At 35.1% G+C, this 19,299-nt stretch overlaps 1 protein-coding gene across 1 annotated transcript in view; it reads right to left on the reverse strand.

Moving 5' to 3' along the window:
- Positions 1-19,299, reverse strand: part of Smp_171790 (hypothetical protein) — a gene marked incomplete at both ends in the record, with an annotated part of 108,417 nt that overhangs the window by 28,155 nt on the left and 60,963 nt on the right. Inside the window, 10 exons of the mRNA XM_018794641.1 lie at positions 163-402; positions 1,292-1,959; positions 3,508-3,940; positions 5,850-5,997; positions 11,863-12,025; positions 12,113-12,232; positions 13,652-13,813; positions 14,899-15,013; positions 17,525-17,652; positions 18,472-18,576. Of these exons, the coding sequence (XP_018649033.1) occupies positions 163-402; positions 1,292-1,959; positions 3,508-3,940; positions 5,850-5,997; positions 11,863-12,025; positions 12,113-12,232; positions 13,652-13,813; positions 14,899-15,013; positions 17,525-17,652; positions 18,472-18,576 (2,282 nt within the window). The remainder of the gene's footprint in view (positions 1-162; positions 403-1,291; positions 1,960-3,507; positions 3,941-5,849; positions 5,998-11,862; positions 12,026-12,112; positions 12,233-13,651; positions 13,814-14,898; positions 15,014-17,524; positions 17,653-18,471; positions 18,577-19,299) is intronic.

Below are 19,299 nucleotides of genomic sequence, written 5' to 3' on the forward strand. Positions count from 1 at the left end.
CGGTAGTGTGGTTTTAACAGGAACTAAGAATTGTAATGCACAACGAAACATGACATAACAGACAACAAAAACTGTAGAAATGTAAGAACTTTAGCTTCCTAGGAAACGCTTAAACTGAAAAGAAACTAAAATTTCTTGACTAAAAATACGAAACAAACTTACATTTGGCAATTTTTGTAAGAAACAGGAAATATATAAGTCCGCTTGTTTTCTTATACTTCGTGGAATAGAATCGTCTTTATTCCCTGTATTTTGTCCAGTTCTAGACTGAGCAGTTGATTTTGACAAAAGAACATTTGGAGGGAACATTTTTGAGTTAACAGGAGGGTCACTATATGAACCAGGTATAACCGTATTACTTCCAGGCAAAAAGTCTAATTCAGTCATTGAATTATAATGAAGCTAAATTTTACCAAAAAAAGAAACATGAAATCTCGGTATTATTGTTAAGTTAAAGAATATAAAATTTTACTGACAAATGGTAGAATTAAGAAAATGCCTAACGTAAAACCATACATAAAGTTTTTATTGTCTACCTAGAAAACATTATCACTATATTACTTCAAAAAGAAAGTGATTGGTTAATTGTTGTTTATAAACTTATGGACAGTTTTTTGAATGTTTGTTTTCATTGTTTTAACCATGAATAAATGAACGCAGAAAGAAAATTGTTAAAACAACAGTCTTTATTCAAGTTTGAGACTCTTTAGTAGTTGAGGTCCGCGTGACTCTCGTAACCAATGGTTGGGAACTCTAGGTGACATGGCTCAGAATCGATCACAATGGCGTAGGTGTATACACTCTTTCTCTTCCCTTAAACCTTGAGATTAAAATAGCTTCATAACTTTCTTCCTTCCTATACTATATCCTTATACACAACCTTTCTCTTATATATTACCACCAATAAATTAACTACTTCTATGAATTCGGTGTTCATCTTGTGCTAATGATGTGTGACGACTTGGACCGATGCATAAATGTGCCTGGTGCTACATTGTAGCTGACTGACTGAGTAGTAATTACTATACGCTTAAATTAGAAAAGACTTCACGTGAACACGAAATGTACAGAAATCTATAAAGAATGTATTTGAAACGTTTACAAAAGATATCCCGTATGTCTACTATGATTTAAACACGACGGAAATCTATGTACATTGTGTTGCTATTAAAATACCCAAAGAATATGGAATTGTAAAGGAATGATTCACGACAAACACTATATAATTTATAAAAATATCAAGCAAGTCTATAACTCATTTTTATGTGGCTAAAACAAAAATAAAACGTACGCTAACGTCCACAGCGGGCAAATAAAATATACTGATATCATTAGGCACTATTTGAAAATCTTGTAACAGTTGATGCCTATAACGCTCCAAATATCCAGGAAGTAAATCACTGTAAGATAACCTATAACCAGATTCAATATGAGTTGGAGAAAATGCACAAGGAGTTTGACTACGAGTTTCTGGAGATAAAACTTTCATAGTATTTGAAATATTGAATGGATTTATTCCTACTCCTGTATGAAATACAGAGGTTGATACATGTTTACCACCATTATCATCAGGCATAAATTTTGAAGGAAGCCGAGGATGAAGAACACAACAACCAGAATCAATATGAATTTGAAGATCTAATTGTAACTGAAGCTTTGGTTCTTCTTCTTGTGTATTTATAGGTTTAGTTGAATTTGTCTCTTTATCTAAGATCTGTTCCACAGAAGGATGAAACTCGAGGTTTTGTTCATCATGAAGAATGTGCATTTGACGTGGTGGAGGTGTTGGTGGTCTAATGGTAGACGATCTCATGTGATCTGCATTAGTTTCACCAGTTTGTATTGTATGTGCCGTATATAGTGAATCTGTATTATCACTTTCGATATTATTCAATTCATCAGCATCATGATACAGGTCGTCATCGACATCCAGACTACCACATGGATCACCCCAGTCATCTTTAGAAACAGAAAAATATTGATTTATAAAACATGGTACATGATAGCAAAAGTATGACAAAAGGTATGCGAACGTCTAGAAGACATAAAAATAGTCATTTATATTTATTTTTGTGAGAAATTAAAGTTATTTAATCACTAAAATAGTTAAGCTAGAGAATAAAACACTGGAGTCATAAATTTGAACCCCATCCCAACAAATTTGGTTTCGGCAACCGAGTAGTATCACTGACTGTGCATACAACTAAAGTGTAACTCGAATCAGAGTACAAAAACATTAACTTACATTGACCACTAAAACAGCACAGAATGGTAACTTATCAATACATTGAACGGAATATTCATTTTTACTCTAACCAGTGGAATACATTGTGCGTTATGAGAATATTGAAAAATGTCTAAATATTTTCAGTGATATGTTTCGACAGAAGGATTCATTTTTGTACATGGAGGATAATGACTTCTAGAAATTAGGAATTTCATTTGCGAAATGACTTTTACAGGTCAGTGAATAATTGACGTTCTTTTAAAAAAGATAATGTAAAATCTAAAGAATAGGTAGGAATTTGTATGCATCTTACAGTAGGTTGTCTATTACACGAATTCTCATTATTTGGTGAAAAATCCCGAACCCATAAAACGATTGGCAAAAAGAACCAACAATTTAAGTGATATGGAACCCAATGACAAAAAAAATCAAATCTAGCACAAGATATTGTCACATAATGAAATGGCTACAAATTTGCAAAGCGCTTGTCTGAATGAACGTCTTTACTAAGTATAAAATGACGTTAATCAACATACTAGTGCATAGTGATGAAAGGTCTTGGTCAACCGTCTCTAAGGTGGTCGATATATATATATATATATATATATATATATATATATATATATACCATTTAACTTCAATCACTGAAATAGTGTGGTTTCTTAATCTACAATTTTAAACCTTACAGAAAACTGATTTTTAAAATGTCAACTAATAAGTAGAGCAATACTATAATACACATAAAGGTTTCCTTTGCAAAAGAAATAAGTGTAAACAATTTAAAACAATTTTAATACAAATTTGACAAAAAAACCGTTTAACAAATTGTATATCATAAATACATCTGCAGTTTTGAATGTAACAATCAGACAAAAGGGAAATTAGTATTATTATTGATATTTACAATAATACAGTTGAAATATATGAACACCAACATTAACAACGTTCACAAACATAAAGACAAAATACATGTGACCCATAAGTTTATTAACCTGAAGCCCGAAATCAGTAACCCTAGATTACAAGAGGACATAAAGGGGTAGAATATAGAAAAGGAGAGAAAGTAACTTCGTGGTCATTTTTAATGAATAACACTACCGAGATTCGGTTACACTTATTCACTAATTCATATGGGTAATGAGCGATTAGTAAAAAAGTTGTAATTCCGACTTCTTGATGTGTTCAACTTAAGGGATATCACAGACTAAAAATTTGTAATTTTTTGTTGGTGGACAAGAATTAACTAAAATGTATGAAAATAACACATAATAGTTACATACCACTACATTCATCGGAAATTCGACTGCTAGGCTGTAGATTATTTAAAACAGACTTTGTATTGATACTGTTCGTCATGTTATTATTAGCTAAAATATTCTTTGAGAAAGCCAAATCGGAACTAATATCCTCTGCATCAAAATAAACCGAATCGATCTTGGTAAAACGGTTCGAAGATACACGAGGTTCATTACTGAATCTTCGACGTCGTACAGCGATAGATTCTTGAGTGGTTTTCGTATGATCTTCACCCTGAGTTCGAATTGGAAGAAAATCTTCTGTAACTGAAGAAGATGGGCGTAAACATGTTTTGGTTGATTTTCTGTCAGTCGGTATGGATTGAGAACCAATAGGCTGTATGTTAGCAAAGTTATATTCATTTGTATAGTGGTCAGTGTGTAACGAATTATGTGTACGTAATGCTAAACCTCTAGTCTAAAATGAACAAAAGAAATGATCACATCAGAAAATGAAATGAGTGCTAGTAAAAAAAACATGAAAAGAAATCAGTTAATTTATACCCGAAAAAGTCAATTAATAGACAAGAAACATGACCTCGATTACTTATAATCTTAAAGACAAATCCCTTATAATCGTCACTGCATTTTCAGTCGAGTCCACCATTTTAGGCCGAGGGCAAAAAAACAAATAATAAATCTCAATACGTAAAGAACAGAGACATGACTAATACAAAACTTACTATACCTTTCGAATTCGAAAAGTAAATAAACTTTATTAGGCAACTAACTTCTAACAAATATTTACTAACATATAGACTAAAGTTCATAGTTTACATTATGGACTGATTTCAGCTATACAAAAATTGAAAACCTGAAAGCACCGAGAGGTCGTTTCGTCCTAGCATGAAACTCCTTAGCAGTGCTCACTCGAGACCCCGTAATCAGGAATTGAACCCATGACCTGCGTTCTGGGGCGTGAACGCTTAAACTTGTGACCACTGAGCCCGTATCCGGTAGTGTACTAATGGACAACACAACAGTGACTTAAGCTTCAAAATACTTATTAACTGTCACAACCGAAATCCTATTATTTACAATTTCACTAATATCCATCATATAAATTATATGCTGCATGTTATATTTACACAGAATAATATGAAAAACAAATCAGTCACAAATGGAGCAGTTTTTTCAGTTTTCCCTCTTATCGATCGTAGCTAAATAAACCTATTGGTTAAAATAAACACAAGCAATTATATTGTGATAAGTATAAAAAGAGGATAAGTAAATCATAGCACATCACGGTAACCAAGTTCATGTTCATGGATTAACTATAAACCATGTAGATTGAGTAACTACTTCTGAACCTCTTACATAGTGTAGTAAAATTTTGTAATTTAAATACTAATGAGTTTCAAATATCCTCTTATTGTTCAGACGAATGACGAACAGATGACATAGTAAAGAACATAGATACCAAATCTCATATAGCCTTCATCTGAGATAAGGAAAAAACTAAAGTGAAAAATTTAAATATTTTGGGTGAATTTTGTACATTAGTCTACCGTACTTCAAAAAATCGGATGAGGAATGTGGATAAGAAAAACCAAAGTTGATGAAAAAGATTTGTTGCTCAGGTGGATGATTTTGGTAGAATTCCGTTCTACAAGCTGCATGGTTTGGTCTTGGAGCTTTCATTGTTCTTCTGAATAACATAGAACAAACGTCCGGTAGAAGTGAAGTATTCAAATTCCTCCACATATGACTTTCAGCTTATCCAGTCGACCTTAATCTGACTGGTTATTTTTGATCTTTAATTTGTTAATATCTGCCTCCTTATTTTGATTGTATCTCCCTTTGATCTGACCTTGGTTCTAAATTTGTCCATGATTTTTCCGATTGGTAGATAGATTGGATAGATTTTGATGTGTTTGTTGATTGACCAGAGTGCCAAGCTTCTAAAGATTCCCTGGTGCTTTTATTATTCCTCCTATTCAAAATTTCAACATTTTTCCAGTCAAATTTTTGTCCACATTCATTGATGCACGTGAAGATATGTCATGGCGTTCGACAGATAATTAGTGTTCATGCAGGCGAAGATGGAGGCGTCCACTTTGTCCGATATAGTTTTTTTTACAATTGGAACTGTTTATTTTAGTTTTTCTTCTGTCATTTCGTTCTTTGATTTCTATAGGATTGATTGAGGTGATTTTTCTGGTTTGTGTGCTACAAAATGAAAACGGATCCAATAATCTAACTGTAATAAGCTAGGAATCAGTCATTTAAAAATATGATCAATCCCCCCTCCTCAATAAATGGCTTTTCGTTTCGTAATTATATTTCAAATGTAACTATTAAAATGTAAACAGATAATTTAAACTGACCACATGTCCAGTTTTTTTCTTTCGAAGAGTATTCCATTTTTGACGTTTGAAAGCTTGCAAATCCGATAAATCTAATTTATGCTTATGAAATTCCATACTTCGAAATTGTGAATTATCCAGGGGATTTTTTATATTAGACTCTTTAGGCCTATTGATCAAAAATGTATTATAAAAAAATAAAAACAACTTTGGAATTGAGTAATAAACACATTGACCTTTGAAACTATAGAACATTTTAAAATATACTGACAAAACGGTTCACCTTAAAAGAAAATCATTTTGGTCTATTTATGTCTACAGTTTTGCATCAATCGAAGTTTTCAAAAATGAAGTGGTTTGGTGTAGATTGTTGTTTTTCTGAAAGTTATTCCTACAAATTAATATGACATTATAAAATCAAACAAGCTAAGAAAGAAATAATACCTAATCGATAACATTGGTAGAATATTACAAACATCAAGGTTTGTTTGTAGTTCGTTTGCTGATTGTTTTGTTTAAGTCTGTTAAAGGATCAAGTGTGGTTATCATTAACAAATATGAATACAAAAGTAAGATGTTATCCATCCTCAGTGATGAAAGTAAATTTAAGCCTGATGTCGAATTTGAAGATATTAGTAAACTAGAGGCAAGCGTACACTCAAACCTATTGGAACAGTTAGACGCGAATGTTATTGCTCAAAAAGAATTTTATATTCTTAAAGCTATGGGCTCTGAATATGGTCATTTTCATGGACTACCTAAAATTCAGAAATCAAACATTTTATCAACGTGTCAATCATCTACAAATAACAAGGCTAAACGGTTGACGACATTGTTGGATCCTATCTGAAGACATTTATGTAAGTATTAGTTGAAGGATTCTTTTGGATTGGTCGATTATTTAGGCGATATTAATATCAAAGGGAAGACAATGTGTTTTTTTGACGTGCAGTTCCTCCTTCACAAATGTACCTTTAAAAAAGACTATTGATATTTCATGGAACTAAATATTCTTGAATAGTTTTACATCACTTGTTCCTCTAAAAATTCTTAAAGATTTGTTACTATTGTGCACTGACAAAGGACAGTTCACATTTGAAGGTGAATACTTTCGCCAGATCGATGGGGTTGTTATGGGTAGTCCGTTAGAACTATTGTTCACTGACGTGTTTATGGCACATGTAGTAATCTAGCTGAAGACCTAGTCGGAAACATGTCCTTTAAGAAGAGATATGTGAATGATATCTCAGCTATCTCAGTCAGTCAGTTACAACGTAGAACTTCGTACGTACGTACATCAGTTCGAGTTGCCATACCACATTAGCACAGAGATGCAGTTGTCCATTCAAATCCCATATTGGTAGAAGTAGTAAGAGTATAAGCATTAATGTGAGAGATTAGGGTTTGAAGATGTTATTGAAGGAGTATAATACAGTGAAACAAATTTGGAAAGAGAAAAAAGATAGAGACATAAAGAATTCGGAAGATTAGAATTCGGGATTACACAAAGAGTGGATGCACCTTCGCCACTGCAAACGATTTTGAGCCATGTCATTCCAGATCTCTAACCACCGGTTGCTATCATCTCACGGATCCATGCCAATTAGTCTACACCTACCAACATGGCTCAGTCCACTTGTCAGTGACTTCATGGATTTATGCCATGTTTTGGTCTGGCAGCCCCTAGCTTTCTTCCAACCTGCTCCTACACCATAAAACATTGCACGTCGGGGCAGTCGGTGGTTGGGCACATGTATTACATGTCCCAGCCATCTCAACTGATGAAGTTTCACTACTTCATCAATCGATTTGCCATCCTTACCTAGTACCCGTTTCCTAACATCTGCATTACTTACCTGGTGGTCCCAGGATATACGAGCAATGCTTCGAAGACACCTGTGATCAAATACTAGTAGCCTACGAATATCCTCTACTCTTATCGGCCATGTTTCACTGCTATGAAGTAGGACGGAGCGAACTGCTGCACAGTAAACACGTCCTTTTGTTGCTAGACGGATATCTCGCCTACGCCATAAGTGGCGCAAGTTGGCGGAAGCTAGACGAGCCTTCTGTATCCCTGCTGAGATTTCGTCACACACCAGACCACAAGGGCTGATGAGACTACCAAGATAAGTGAAGCTGTCAACACGCTCAACTACTTCACTCCCTATCATTAGTTCAGGTGTCGATGCAACCCAATCCTGAAGTAACATTTTGCATTTCGAGGGGGAGAATCACATCCCGAACATGCCTGCATTGTTGCTTATAGTGGTCAGAAGACTCTGCATATTGTCAGAGTCTTCACCGAATAAAACTATGTCGTCGGCGTATTCTAAGTCAACAAGTGAGCCTCCCGGTAAAAGTTCAACTCCAGGAGATTTATATAAGGAAAGTGCTACTTCTAAAAGCATGTCAACGACAAAGTTAAACAAAGATGAAAAGAATGGACAGCCCTGACGAACACCACTTGAGGTAACCAATTCTGATGACAGTTCGCCATAGGCTCTAACTCGACCAGTTGTGTTCGAGTAGAGAGCCTTTATGAGGTTAACGCACTTCTTTAGTACTCCTTTCACTGACAAACACTGCCATAGAACCTCATGATCAACGGAGTCAAATGCCGCCTTAAGGTCAAGAAATACTACTATTGTGGGACGTCTGAATGTATGTCTATGTTCTAGGACCTGACGTAGGGTGAATATCTGGTCTATGCAACTACGTCCAGGTCGAAAACCAGCCTGGTTTTCTCTAGTCTGCTCTTCACGAGCTTTGGTTAGGCGTTCAAGTATTATTGAAGCTAATATTTTAGACACTATATTAGTCAAACTGATTCCTCTGTGATTGTCACAAGAGGACTTTTGTCCTTTCTTATAGACTGGCACAATCAGTGATTGGGACCAGTCAGATGGAATTACGTCCAGTTCCCAGATACTATCTAAGACCTCAGTCAATCTCGTTGCTAGTACTGGACCACCATCCTTAAAAATCTCAGGGGTAAACCTGTCAGGGCCTGCGGCTCTCCCTCGCTTTAGATTTCCTATAGCTTTTTCAACCTCGTAGAGAGTTGGAGGACTTACCTCAATTTGCCATTCAGGATGACTGGGGATAGTGGGTAACTGAAGTGTGGTTGAAGGCCAGTTGAACTGATCTCTAAAGTGTTCTGCCCATCGATCCAATCTCCTGGATTGAGAATGAATGATATGCCCGTCTTTGTCTGAGATAGTTTCGCTAATAGTTGGGCTACTAATGCCGGTTTCTTTAATAAGTCTGAACAGCTGTCTGCTGTTACCTATTGCCACTGCCTTTTCCATCTCTCTTGCTTTTGCTGCCCACCACTGTTCACGATCATTGCGTAGGCTTCTTATTATCCTTCGCTTAAGCTGACTCCGCTCTTCGTTATGTTCAGAGCCAGGTGGGATGAGTTTTCGAGCATCTATCAGTGCGGTAGATGCTGCCGAGATCCATTGTTTCTCCCTGACCTTATGGCTTACCTTACTAGCGGACATCACTGCTGTTTCCACAGCTTTTCGGATGTCATTCCACGCTGCCTCGGGGTGGGCACAACTTACATGTCTGTCTAACTGTTTTTCCAGTTGTTCCTGAAATATATTCTTAGCTTGTTTATCATTAAGTGGAACCCTTAGAGGCTTCCCTGCAGTGTCTTTCCTACGACCAGTAAGACGCAGACAGATACGTGCTCGCACTAGAGCGTGATCTGAATCTAAACATGTGCCCCAGAATGAGCGACAGTCTTCTATCGAGCCCCTCCATCGGTGGCTGATAGCGATGTGATCTAATTGGGTCCAACGTTGGGACGAATTCGGGGGTCGCCATGTCAAAAGATGTTTTTCCTTATGCTTAAAGTTAGTATTTGCAAGAAATAGGCGGTTGTCTGAGCACAGCTGCAACAGACGGTCGCCATTATCTGTTCTTTTAGCCACGACACCATAAGATCCACCCAGGTGTCTTTCCCTTTTACTTAGTTTACCTACTTGAGCATTAAAGTCGCCAGCCACTATTACTACATCAGAACGCCTAGCTTTTCGGAGAAGGTCAGAAAGTTTCCTGTAAAACTCATCTTTTATATCGTCTGAGCTGCAGTCAGTGGGAGAGTAGGCAGAGACGACGAAGAGGCAACGACGAGTGTCCCTATCTTTCCGAGTCCTTACTGATCCGTTTAGTCGGACAGCGCATAGACGACTGTCTACTGGGATCCAGTCTAAAAGGGCTAGTTCTGCCCTAGGACTTAATGCTATACCTACTCCAGCGAGGCCACGGGAAGCAGCATCAGGGTTTCCAGATACACGAAGCGTGTATCGAGATGGTTCTTTATTTTGATTAGATGAGGTCAAATGAATGGCATTTATCACTTCCCGGCTACCCACACCGTGGAAGGGTATTTCTTGAGGGACCTGAAAAAGAAATTGGATTAGTGTTGGTCTGAACGACCTGGGAGCCTGACCGCAGTGCCCAAGGGACAACTGCTTGAGGCCGGTCACGCACGGCCTTTTTGTGGGGGATTTTTGACGTGTTAGCTCCGTTCTTCAAAGAACCTTGCCGCCGGAGACGGATATCCGTGGGATAAGGCGAGGTGTGCATTTTTAGGGTCGACCTTTTCTAACCCCACCCCTCCTTGTGGGAAGGCAGCATCGCTGTCATGCTGGTTGTCTGAAGGAAACACGTTACTGCCGTCACACCTCTGTACAGTCGGCAGTACGACTTCGCCTTGGGATTGCTGCTTTTAGTCTTACCGCTCTTCAACCGACCTGTCTGGCATGGTAGGACCTCGAGGAACGATTGTTCCAGCCAGCATAGCTCGATTGCTTCATCACGATAGGCAAGCCCGACCACCACGTCAAGGTAGCAGCAACGGTCGGGATCTCAGCTATCTGTCAAAGAACGGATATGAATTGTTCAATGAACAAACTTAGCACTCTTCAAAACCACACTGGTCTTTCATGTGAAGAGGGAAAAAACGACCAGCTTACTATCTTAGACACATTTATAGGTAAAAAAGAAGATAGTTCAGTCGAGTGATATATTTTTAGAAAGCCAACTTGGATAGATCAGTATCTTAATTATAATAGTTATTACCCAGTTCAAAACGAATGGAGTTTGATAAAGGGCTTATCGTATTTACACAAACGACGCTATTGATAAAGAAGTCAGGTTGTTGAACAAAACATTAATGGAAAATGGTTGCCCTCTAAAATTCATAAATCGATAGAAAAGTCATAGTATAATGAGACCTACTATATCTTCTGCACAAAAAACCCTGTTCACATCACCTTACTGTTCAGAAGTGAGTTAAATAGACTTTGATTAAAACAAAGGACTAAATCAGTTTTTAACAAAATGTACTACGTAGCAAAGGTTATTATCGAAGAAAGAGCAAGATTCATGCTTCACAAAAAACCTAAAAGGCACGAAACGACTGCGTTACATCCCCATGTGTTTGCCAATATAAATGTATGTGCAGCTGCACAAACATAGGGAAAAGCAATCATGATTTCTAAATTAGGGAGTTTGAACATGCAAAAACAAATAAAATCCAACGACCCAATAAGATTACATGATAAACATCTATCGTTCTCTTCAGCTAAGCGGTTAGTTCAAGAAGGTTATAAAATTAATTTTGACTCAGCTTTCGTGATTTTGTATAGAAGTGTTCAAAGACATATACTAAGGCTTATTGAATCCTTGGGCATACGAAAATTTAAATTCCCTTCACCCTGAACATGATCTGGTTATATTAGTCTATTTTCCGTTTTTTGGATTATTTTCTTGACTATTCTTCTTCTTTCTTCTTACTATCCATTTGTCTAGTTGACCTTTTATGTTTTTGGTATATAAATGGCCTTAACAAGTATATTAAGTATGATGAGATTGTTCGAAATGTATTGCGGTAACATAAAACATAGCTCTGATAATCTTCGTCTTCTTATTACACTATCCAAATTTATCTAAGGGACTGACTGCTCTAATTAAATCGACTGCTTCGGGACAAATTTACCAAAATATACTTTGTACTTACATAATTAAATATCGATAACGATCTAATGAGGCAATGTCCACATCTGTAGTAAACTTTTTGGTCGAAGTAGCAGACACTACAGATGAACGCTTGTCCGTAGAGCATGGAATTGTTTGATGCTCATTTTCGCTCAACGGAACCACTTGATTTTCATGTGTATTTGCTATGTCACGCGACTGACGTTCTTCATCTCCCTCTTCTTCTTCTTCTTCACCAGAGGTTGGTAATAGGGGCGCTGCGTCATTATAACCCGTCATTCTTGTAAGAATAGTAAACAACGCCTTTAAACGTCGACCAATATTATCGTCCAGGTGAAAATCTAGACCACGCATCTGCCAGTTAATGGCTATATGCCATTGGCCACGTTTTTCTAGTAATAGCATGAAAAATTAATTAACTGGTTAACATTAGTTTACTAGTGAAATATTTAATAAATAAAATCATAACAGAACAAATGAGGGAAAACTGGAAATATTCATCACAAAAAAACGAATAGGAATATTCGTTAGTTTCAAACTTCAGATTTCTAATATTGAACTATGAAATAATGGGCATTATTTCTAGCCCATAAAAATTATAAAAACTCAGTCATTTTAGTGTAACGTGATGTTTATCTTTCTTTATGTAACCATACAGATAAAGTAACATTAGGAAGGAACAAATGAATATAAACATGGATCAATGACTGAATAGTGACCAACGTTACAGTTGTCCAATATTAAGTGCTATTGAAATTCCATCACTCAAGTTGTAATGTGGCGAACAGCCAAAGTGATTTGACACCGAGTTCAGTATGTTTTGATATTAAGTGGTTGGAAGTCGGCCTTATACAGCTTAGTGGTGACGTCTCAGACTAAAAAAATTAGGCGATCCATGTTTGGATCTGTTAAGAAATGTCAGTCCCCCTCAAGATTGCAGACGAGTCCAAAAACCGAGGTCCAGGGTTGAAAAAACCAGAATAGGTTATGTTGTGTTAGAACAAGAGACTTAGTGACTGGTAGAAGAACACACTTTAACCCCCAAGCCACCTATCCATAGACTTTTTCTTGAGAAAAACGGAAGTTTAACACTGTTGATAATTAAGCTAACGATACAAAATATTACTGGTGTGAACAATGAATCTTTGAAATATAATGCCTTTTAGTAAAGCTTGAAATATATTCATTGAAACATCGTGAAATGCACTAAAATAAAGAACATTGAAAACTTATAATTACAACTATGTAAGAAAATGGAAACAATGATTTTCATACGGATAAGAAGAATGTTCTTGCGACAAACTTTTTATGCAATCACATAAAAGTTGATAATTCTTAGCTAGAGATAGATTCAGGAAACTTATAGGTGTTATTTTTTCTAAATGACTTAACGACGGAATTAAGTTTAACTTGATGATTTCGAGGTTGTAATTGAAAACACACGATCATGAGTCCAAACAGCGCACCAACGGGCAGTGCGCAGTCAGATAAGAGATGTGTCTCATGAAAAAGTCACAAGTACAGAGACTCATTTTGATAAAGAAAATACAAACTTCTGTATCCTTAGGTTAGTACGGGAAATCTATGCTTATTTAAGCATTAAATTTGTAAATCATAGATGATAAAAGAGGATAATTAACATCAAGAAAACAAAGAAATGAACACACTATGAAATCACTTTTTGTCAACATTAAATACAAAATGAAAGCAAAGTAGAACAGATTAGATCAACATTTTAAAAAGATATATTTCTTTTTTGTTACCTAAACACAAGTAAATTCTCAATAAAATATCAGTAGTTGCTTATTTACCTAGATCTCTCCAACATACATTAAATGTCCCACTAGGAACAACACATGCATTCAGTATGACAACGTAACGTTTTCCTTTCACATCGATTGTTGATCGCTTTTTGTCTGGTTTCCAATCATCTGAACCAACATTAAATTCATCGTCGAAACGTAAACAGAAATCTATTTTTGATAAAAATTTATATAACGTACAGTATGATTTTTAACAATCAAAACAAGAATTCAATATATGAGCGAAAAAAACAAGATAAATAAAGTGGACAGTGTTATATCTTGGTGAAAACATAAGTACAGGTGACTCCCAGGACCTATTAATGGACTGTTATTCTATATATATTCTTATTGTCTAGCTATTGAGTAACTAGATTGTGTATATCTATATTCATCTTACTACAATCTTCATTTTGACCTATGGATTATTATTATACGAATTACTGTTCCTAAATTATATTCAGTTTATTGATTATTGTAAACCACGTTCACAACCACATTTGGCTTGATCTTGTACAAATATTATTTTCTATTCTATGGTGTGATGCGGTCTGTCTATCTGGTATATAAACCGAGTATGCTTGAAATAAATGATTCGCATACCAGAAGCTGTAATTGATGTTCTGGACTTAAATGTAAGGGCTAAGTGGACAAGGGACCAATAAGGACGCTAGACTGCTCATACCAGTTGAATGTCATTGATTTGGTACAGTGCTAATATCGAGGAAGTCATATTTCGGTTGGTGGATAATTCACGTGATAAAAGCCGAACATAAAGTCATAATGAATTGGATATGTCCTATTTTTTATCAAGTCATAACAGACGGATGAAAATATATGACGGTATTTTATTTTCATTTATTTCAACACATAAATATTAGTGCAGTGGGATACCGAATAAATATACGCCACAGAAGTCACTTGATTTGTGTGTGGGCTGTGAAACTACCCAGGTGCCCAGACCGAAGCAGGTGGTTTACTTAGAGGGCCACGACTGGAGGATTTGACCTAAACGTTTTATCTACAAGGCAATGGAGCAACGTCAGAAGATGCAGTCCCATGGTAGCTGGTGACCAACAATTGGTTCATACGCCATTTGTTCCCTCAGGATCCTGGAGCTCATGTGCACCATTAGTTTGGAATCGGGGTTTTCAAACTTCCCTAGGTGGAACCTCAATGACGGTATTGTTACAATATTATTGTAGTCATATTACATGAAAGACGGAATCTTGAAAAATAACAAATATATATCTCACCAGTAAATTCTCCTTGACTAACAAGAGAATCTTGATAACATGCAGAAATACGACTTTTATCCAATGTTAAAACTAAGGCGGTTCGTGAATCCGACTTCAAACTTTGCGACGGTAACTAGCAAATTAGGAGAGGAATAGAATAGTAAGAAACTATTAAATTAAATCACAAACAATCAACTGAATGTATTGCGATAACATAACACATAGTTCTGATAATCTTTGTTTTCTTATTACATGATTCAAATTTATCTAAGGGAATAATTGTTTTAAATATAATTTTATTAAGCGGTTCAATTGAATAAGTTGATAAAATTGTATAGGATGAAAAAATAATACCACAGTAGTCCAGAAAAATAAATTATAATCCTAACTTGTAGTGTTTTCATGATTAAACAATAAATCATACAACACAGTAGTAAATTGTTTACTATGATCTGTTTTATATTTAACATATTTACCGTTATTGAGTTCAACATTAAATATTTAGAAAAATATTTTTCTATTACTCAATTTTAATTTGCACAAATACTTTGAATACAGTAAGCTATTAGCGGAAAATGAAACGTTCAAAAGTACATCAAACTAACCTAAGTTAACTTCTATGATTAAACAACTGCATACTACTTTTCATTACGAGATGAACAATTTTCGAAAATTAAATAGTATTAAGCAAGTGAAAAATACTTCAATTCGGTATTGATTATTTTTCAACTTAAATCGTCGCATTTTATCATACGAGCGACGTATTCGTTTTAGATAAATACATGTCTTCAGTAACAAAGGTGACAAATGAATTTCGTACCAGATACTACTCGGTAACAACTATCCAAAAATTATGTCGTCATAATAAAAGGTGAATTTTCCTTAAACTAAATAAAAATCTAGAATACAGATTAAAACAACTTGGAGGAAACATTAAGCACCATATTGTATTATTTGTTTGAATCCTCCCGTCGATGTTTAGGATTGCAAATGATCAGTCCATTATTGGCATATGTGCATATTATGCAGATTGAGTCAGTATTGCCCTAATTTACAAGCATTATAAACAAAGATGGGATGCGGATAAATCCAGTTGATGAGTCTCAAATAGGACGAAATGCGCATCCTGGATTCCACAGCTAGGCAACACTTATCTTTTCTTAAGAACCATAGCTTTTATCACATGTGAAGGAGAGAATCCATTTGCTACAATCAGTTTTTCAATTAAGGGTGAAATGACATCTGATAATTACTCCATTACTACGTAGTAGCATAAGACAGGAGACACATTTATGTGCTAATGGAGCTAATTTGCAGTTTCAGTGAGAAGCCGTGACCCGTGGAGTCAAACTCATATAAGTTCTGAAGCAGTCATCGATTGCAGGGAATGGATGAGGTTTATGCATAATGGTGAATTGATTGAAGTTAGATATCAAAACATTCGGATGCCGACTCAACAGTCTAGAGGCTAGGAGTCCCCACTCGAGACTGAAAGTCCTAGTTTAGTGAGCGAAGACTTGTTAAAAGAAGACAAATTTATTGTATTCAGTAAAATCACACACTGGATTTGTAAAAGATGAAAACTATACATTGAATACATCATTTGCACATTTTCTTTGAACTGTCTCTTACAAGCACCATCGTTCTTTCATTCCTGCTACTGGGACTGCTTATGCTTTTCTTTCTTTTCTCTTTAGGTTCCCCTTGTGCCAGTAAGAATCCTACCGTCAGATCTCGGTGCATCATACTTATATCTGTCCGAATAAGTAGCATAAATCACACTAGGTCCGATCCGTAGTAGAGGGGCTGTGGATAGGAACTATTGAGAAGTGTAACACTAGGATGAAACAGCTATCAAATGCACTCAGATTTTCGCTGGTAGTCCGATTGAGATACGTTAGTGATTTAAACTATTCAAGGTAGTAAGCAAAGATATGGAGGCAATACGCACAGTATGCACATATGCCAATTAGAGACTGACCAGTTTCAGTCCTGAAAACATCAATGGGAAGATCCAAACAAACAATACTAAGTAAATATTCAAGGTAGTGTAGGTCAACAGATCGAACTATGTATATATATGGATAATTAGTGAAGCTAAAGAGAAATTACAGCATTTAACTGACTGAGGTAAAATAAAACTGATGTTGTTACCTTAATCAAGAAGTTATTACTAACACTTCTTAAGCAAGGATCTATAAGGTACGAAATATCTCTGAATTATAGTTCAACAAATAATGAAAAATTACATATAACCAATGAACGTCTGTCAAACGTCGATATATCTTGATAGGTCTTATGATATAATAGAGAAAACCTAACTAAATAACTACAAATAAGTTTATTTTCTGGTATCAAATACTTTTTTTGGCTAACGCTAACTAGTGATGAACATAAATTAGAAATCACATGAAATTTCAAAATAAGTAATATCTAAATGAAATACTTTTTTTTAAATATAAATTTAAAGATGAACCTGATATTAATGAAATGAAGTCTAACAGAATTGATGTTATGATGTGAAACGTGTGTGTTATGGAATACAGAGAAATATTTTAAAAAGTTGCCAAATAATTTTATAATTGTAATATGAAAAATAAGTCAACAGAACTTATTATATATGGATCCAAGTGTGTAAACAAACCTTGAGCATATGAATAGGCAAACAAACACCAAGATCTTCTATGCTAAGTTGAAGGAATAAAGTTGATGATGTTTTCTTATTATTGTTAGCATTATTATTATTCGACAGATTAGTTTCTATTGATACATCTGGCATTTCATTAACACTTGTCGCAGTTGGATGAACAGATGAATATGGTGGAGGAGAAGATATAGATGTATTTTGAGAATGATCTTTTGGTGAATATCCAGTGGGATAATGTACACTATGAATAAAATTTGAACGAGCTGGCATTGATTCTGTGACGTCTTCAGGAGGCATCTGAAGATATATGATATGATATTGAAATGAAATGTATATGATAAATAAGAGTAGTATCTACATCACATAACACGTTAATTAAGCAGTGTCAATATATTCAAGAAACAAAATTTTAAAAAAACGATCAGAGAAAATAAAAACAACTTTTTTCAATAATTGACTAAAGCAAGTCAACCACTCAATGGACAGATATTTTAAAATATTATAATTTGTCTGGCAAATTAAACTGCTGAAAGTATGAATCGTAAGTGTCAGTTATCAGAAGATGGCTTCAGAGTTGAAGATCAGATTATTTGTTTATATCATAGGAGAACTGATAATTGAAATAATAAATATACTTATGTATAATATTGTTTTAATCGAAGATGATGTCATTGTAATAGAAAACAAACACACATTCATTATTTGATAATAATAATAATAATGAATATATATCAGTAAAATGATAATTAACTATTGGTGAGCAAGATGCATCAAGATAATATCAATATCATCTAGCAATCTTGCAAATATGTTCGTTAATTTGCTACAAAGAAATAGCTATTCGCTAATCATTTCACTTTATTTCCTGATATTTATTCATTTAGCTATAAAGCCAAGTCAATCTAGAAACCGTTGATCATATAAACATAATTTAATGAACTCACAAAAAAAGAATCTGAAATAATACAAACTTACCATAGATGCTAAATGTTCTATGTGTTCATTCCATTTAGCAAATTCATCTTTATACACCATCCACATCATTATACCTGAGTAAATCGTCAAATAATAATAATCGTAATGGTAATGATAGTGATAATAATAATAACAATAACAATAGTTATTATCAGAAGGGGTTTTGTGGAGATTTAGTATTTTCATAGTTGAAAGAGTGAGTCAATTGAAGCTAGACCACCAGGGAAAACTTGGAAGCACTGGACGGCCGTTTCGTCCCTGTGCTTTGAATTTATACAGGATACATTTCATGCGCTTAGCCCTGATTTTCAAAATGTTGCATTTTTCCGCACGTCAATCGCTTTACGTTCTTTACTAGCCGATGAAAAATTTGCACCAAATCAAAATATGGAATTGTCCACTTCTAACAGTAGAGGTCATGGTGAACAAGATGCATTTCTTATTTCTTTAAATCGACCCATTGTTTGGCTTAAACCTTTCACACTTGATCGTGGTATGTACACTTTTTTCTTGAAATTTAACTGTTTATATCTAATAAACCGATTATCACTACACACATCGTGTTTAACGGGTTTGTGGAAATGTGTATTAATTGTTATTGTTTGTATTTCTTATAATCAGCGTTGTTTCTTTAGTTCTGATGTAAATGTTTTGTGACAAAAAGCTTGTTTTCACGCCTTCCCATACATTGGATTAATTGGGGATATTAATTTTAGGGGGGCGTTTAATTCTGGATTTTGATTTATTCCTAAATGACAAAATATCAAACAGTTATTTTTAGCATAGCTTCCGATACA

Source organism: Schistosoma mansoni, chromosome 1, assembly GCF_000237925.1.
Source record: "Schistosoma mansoni strain Puerto Rico chromosome 1, complete genome".
Lineage (NCBI taxonomy): Eukaryota > Metazoa > Platyhelminthes > Trematoda > Strigeidida > Schistosomatidae > Schistosoma > Schistosoma mansoni.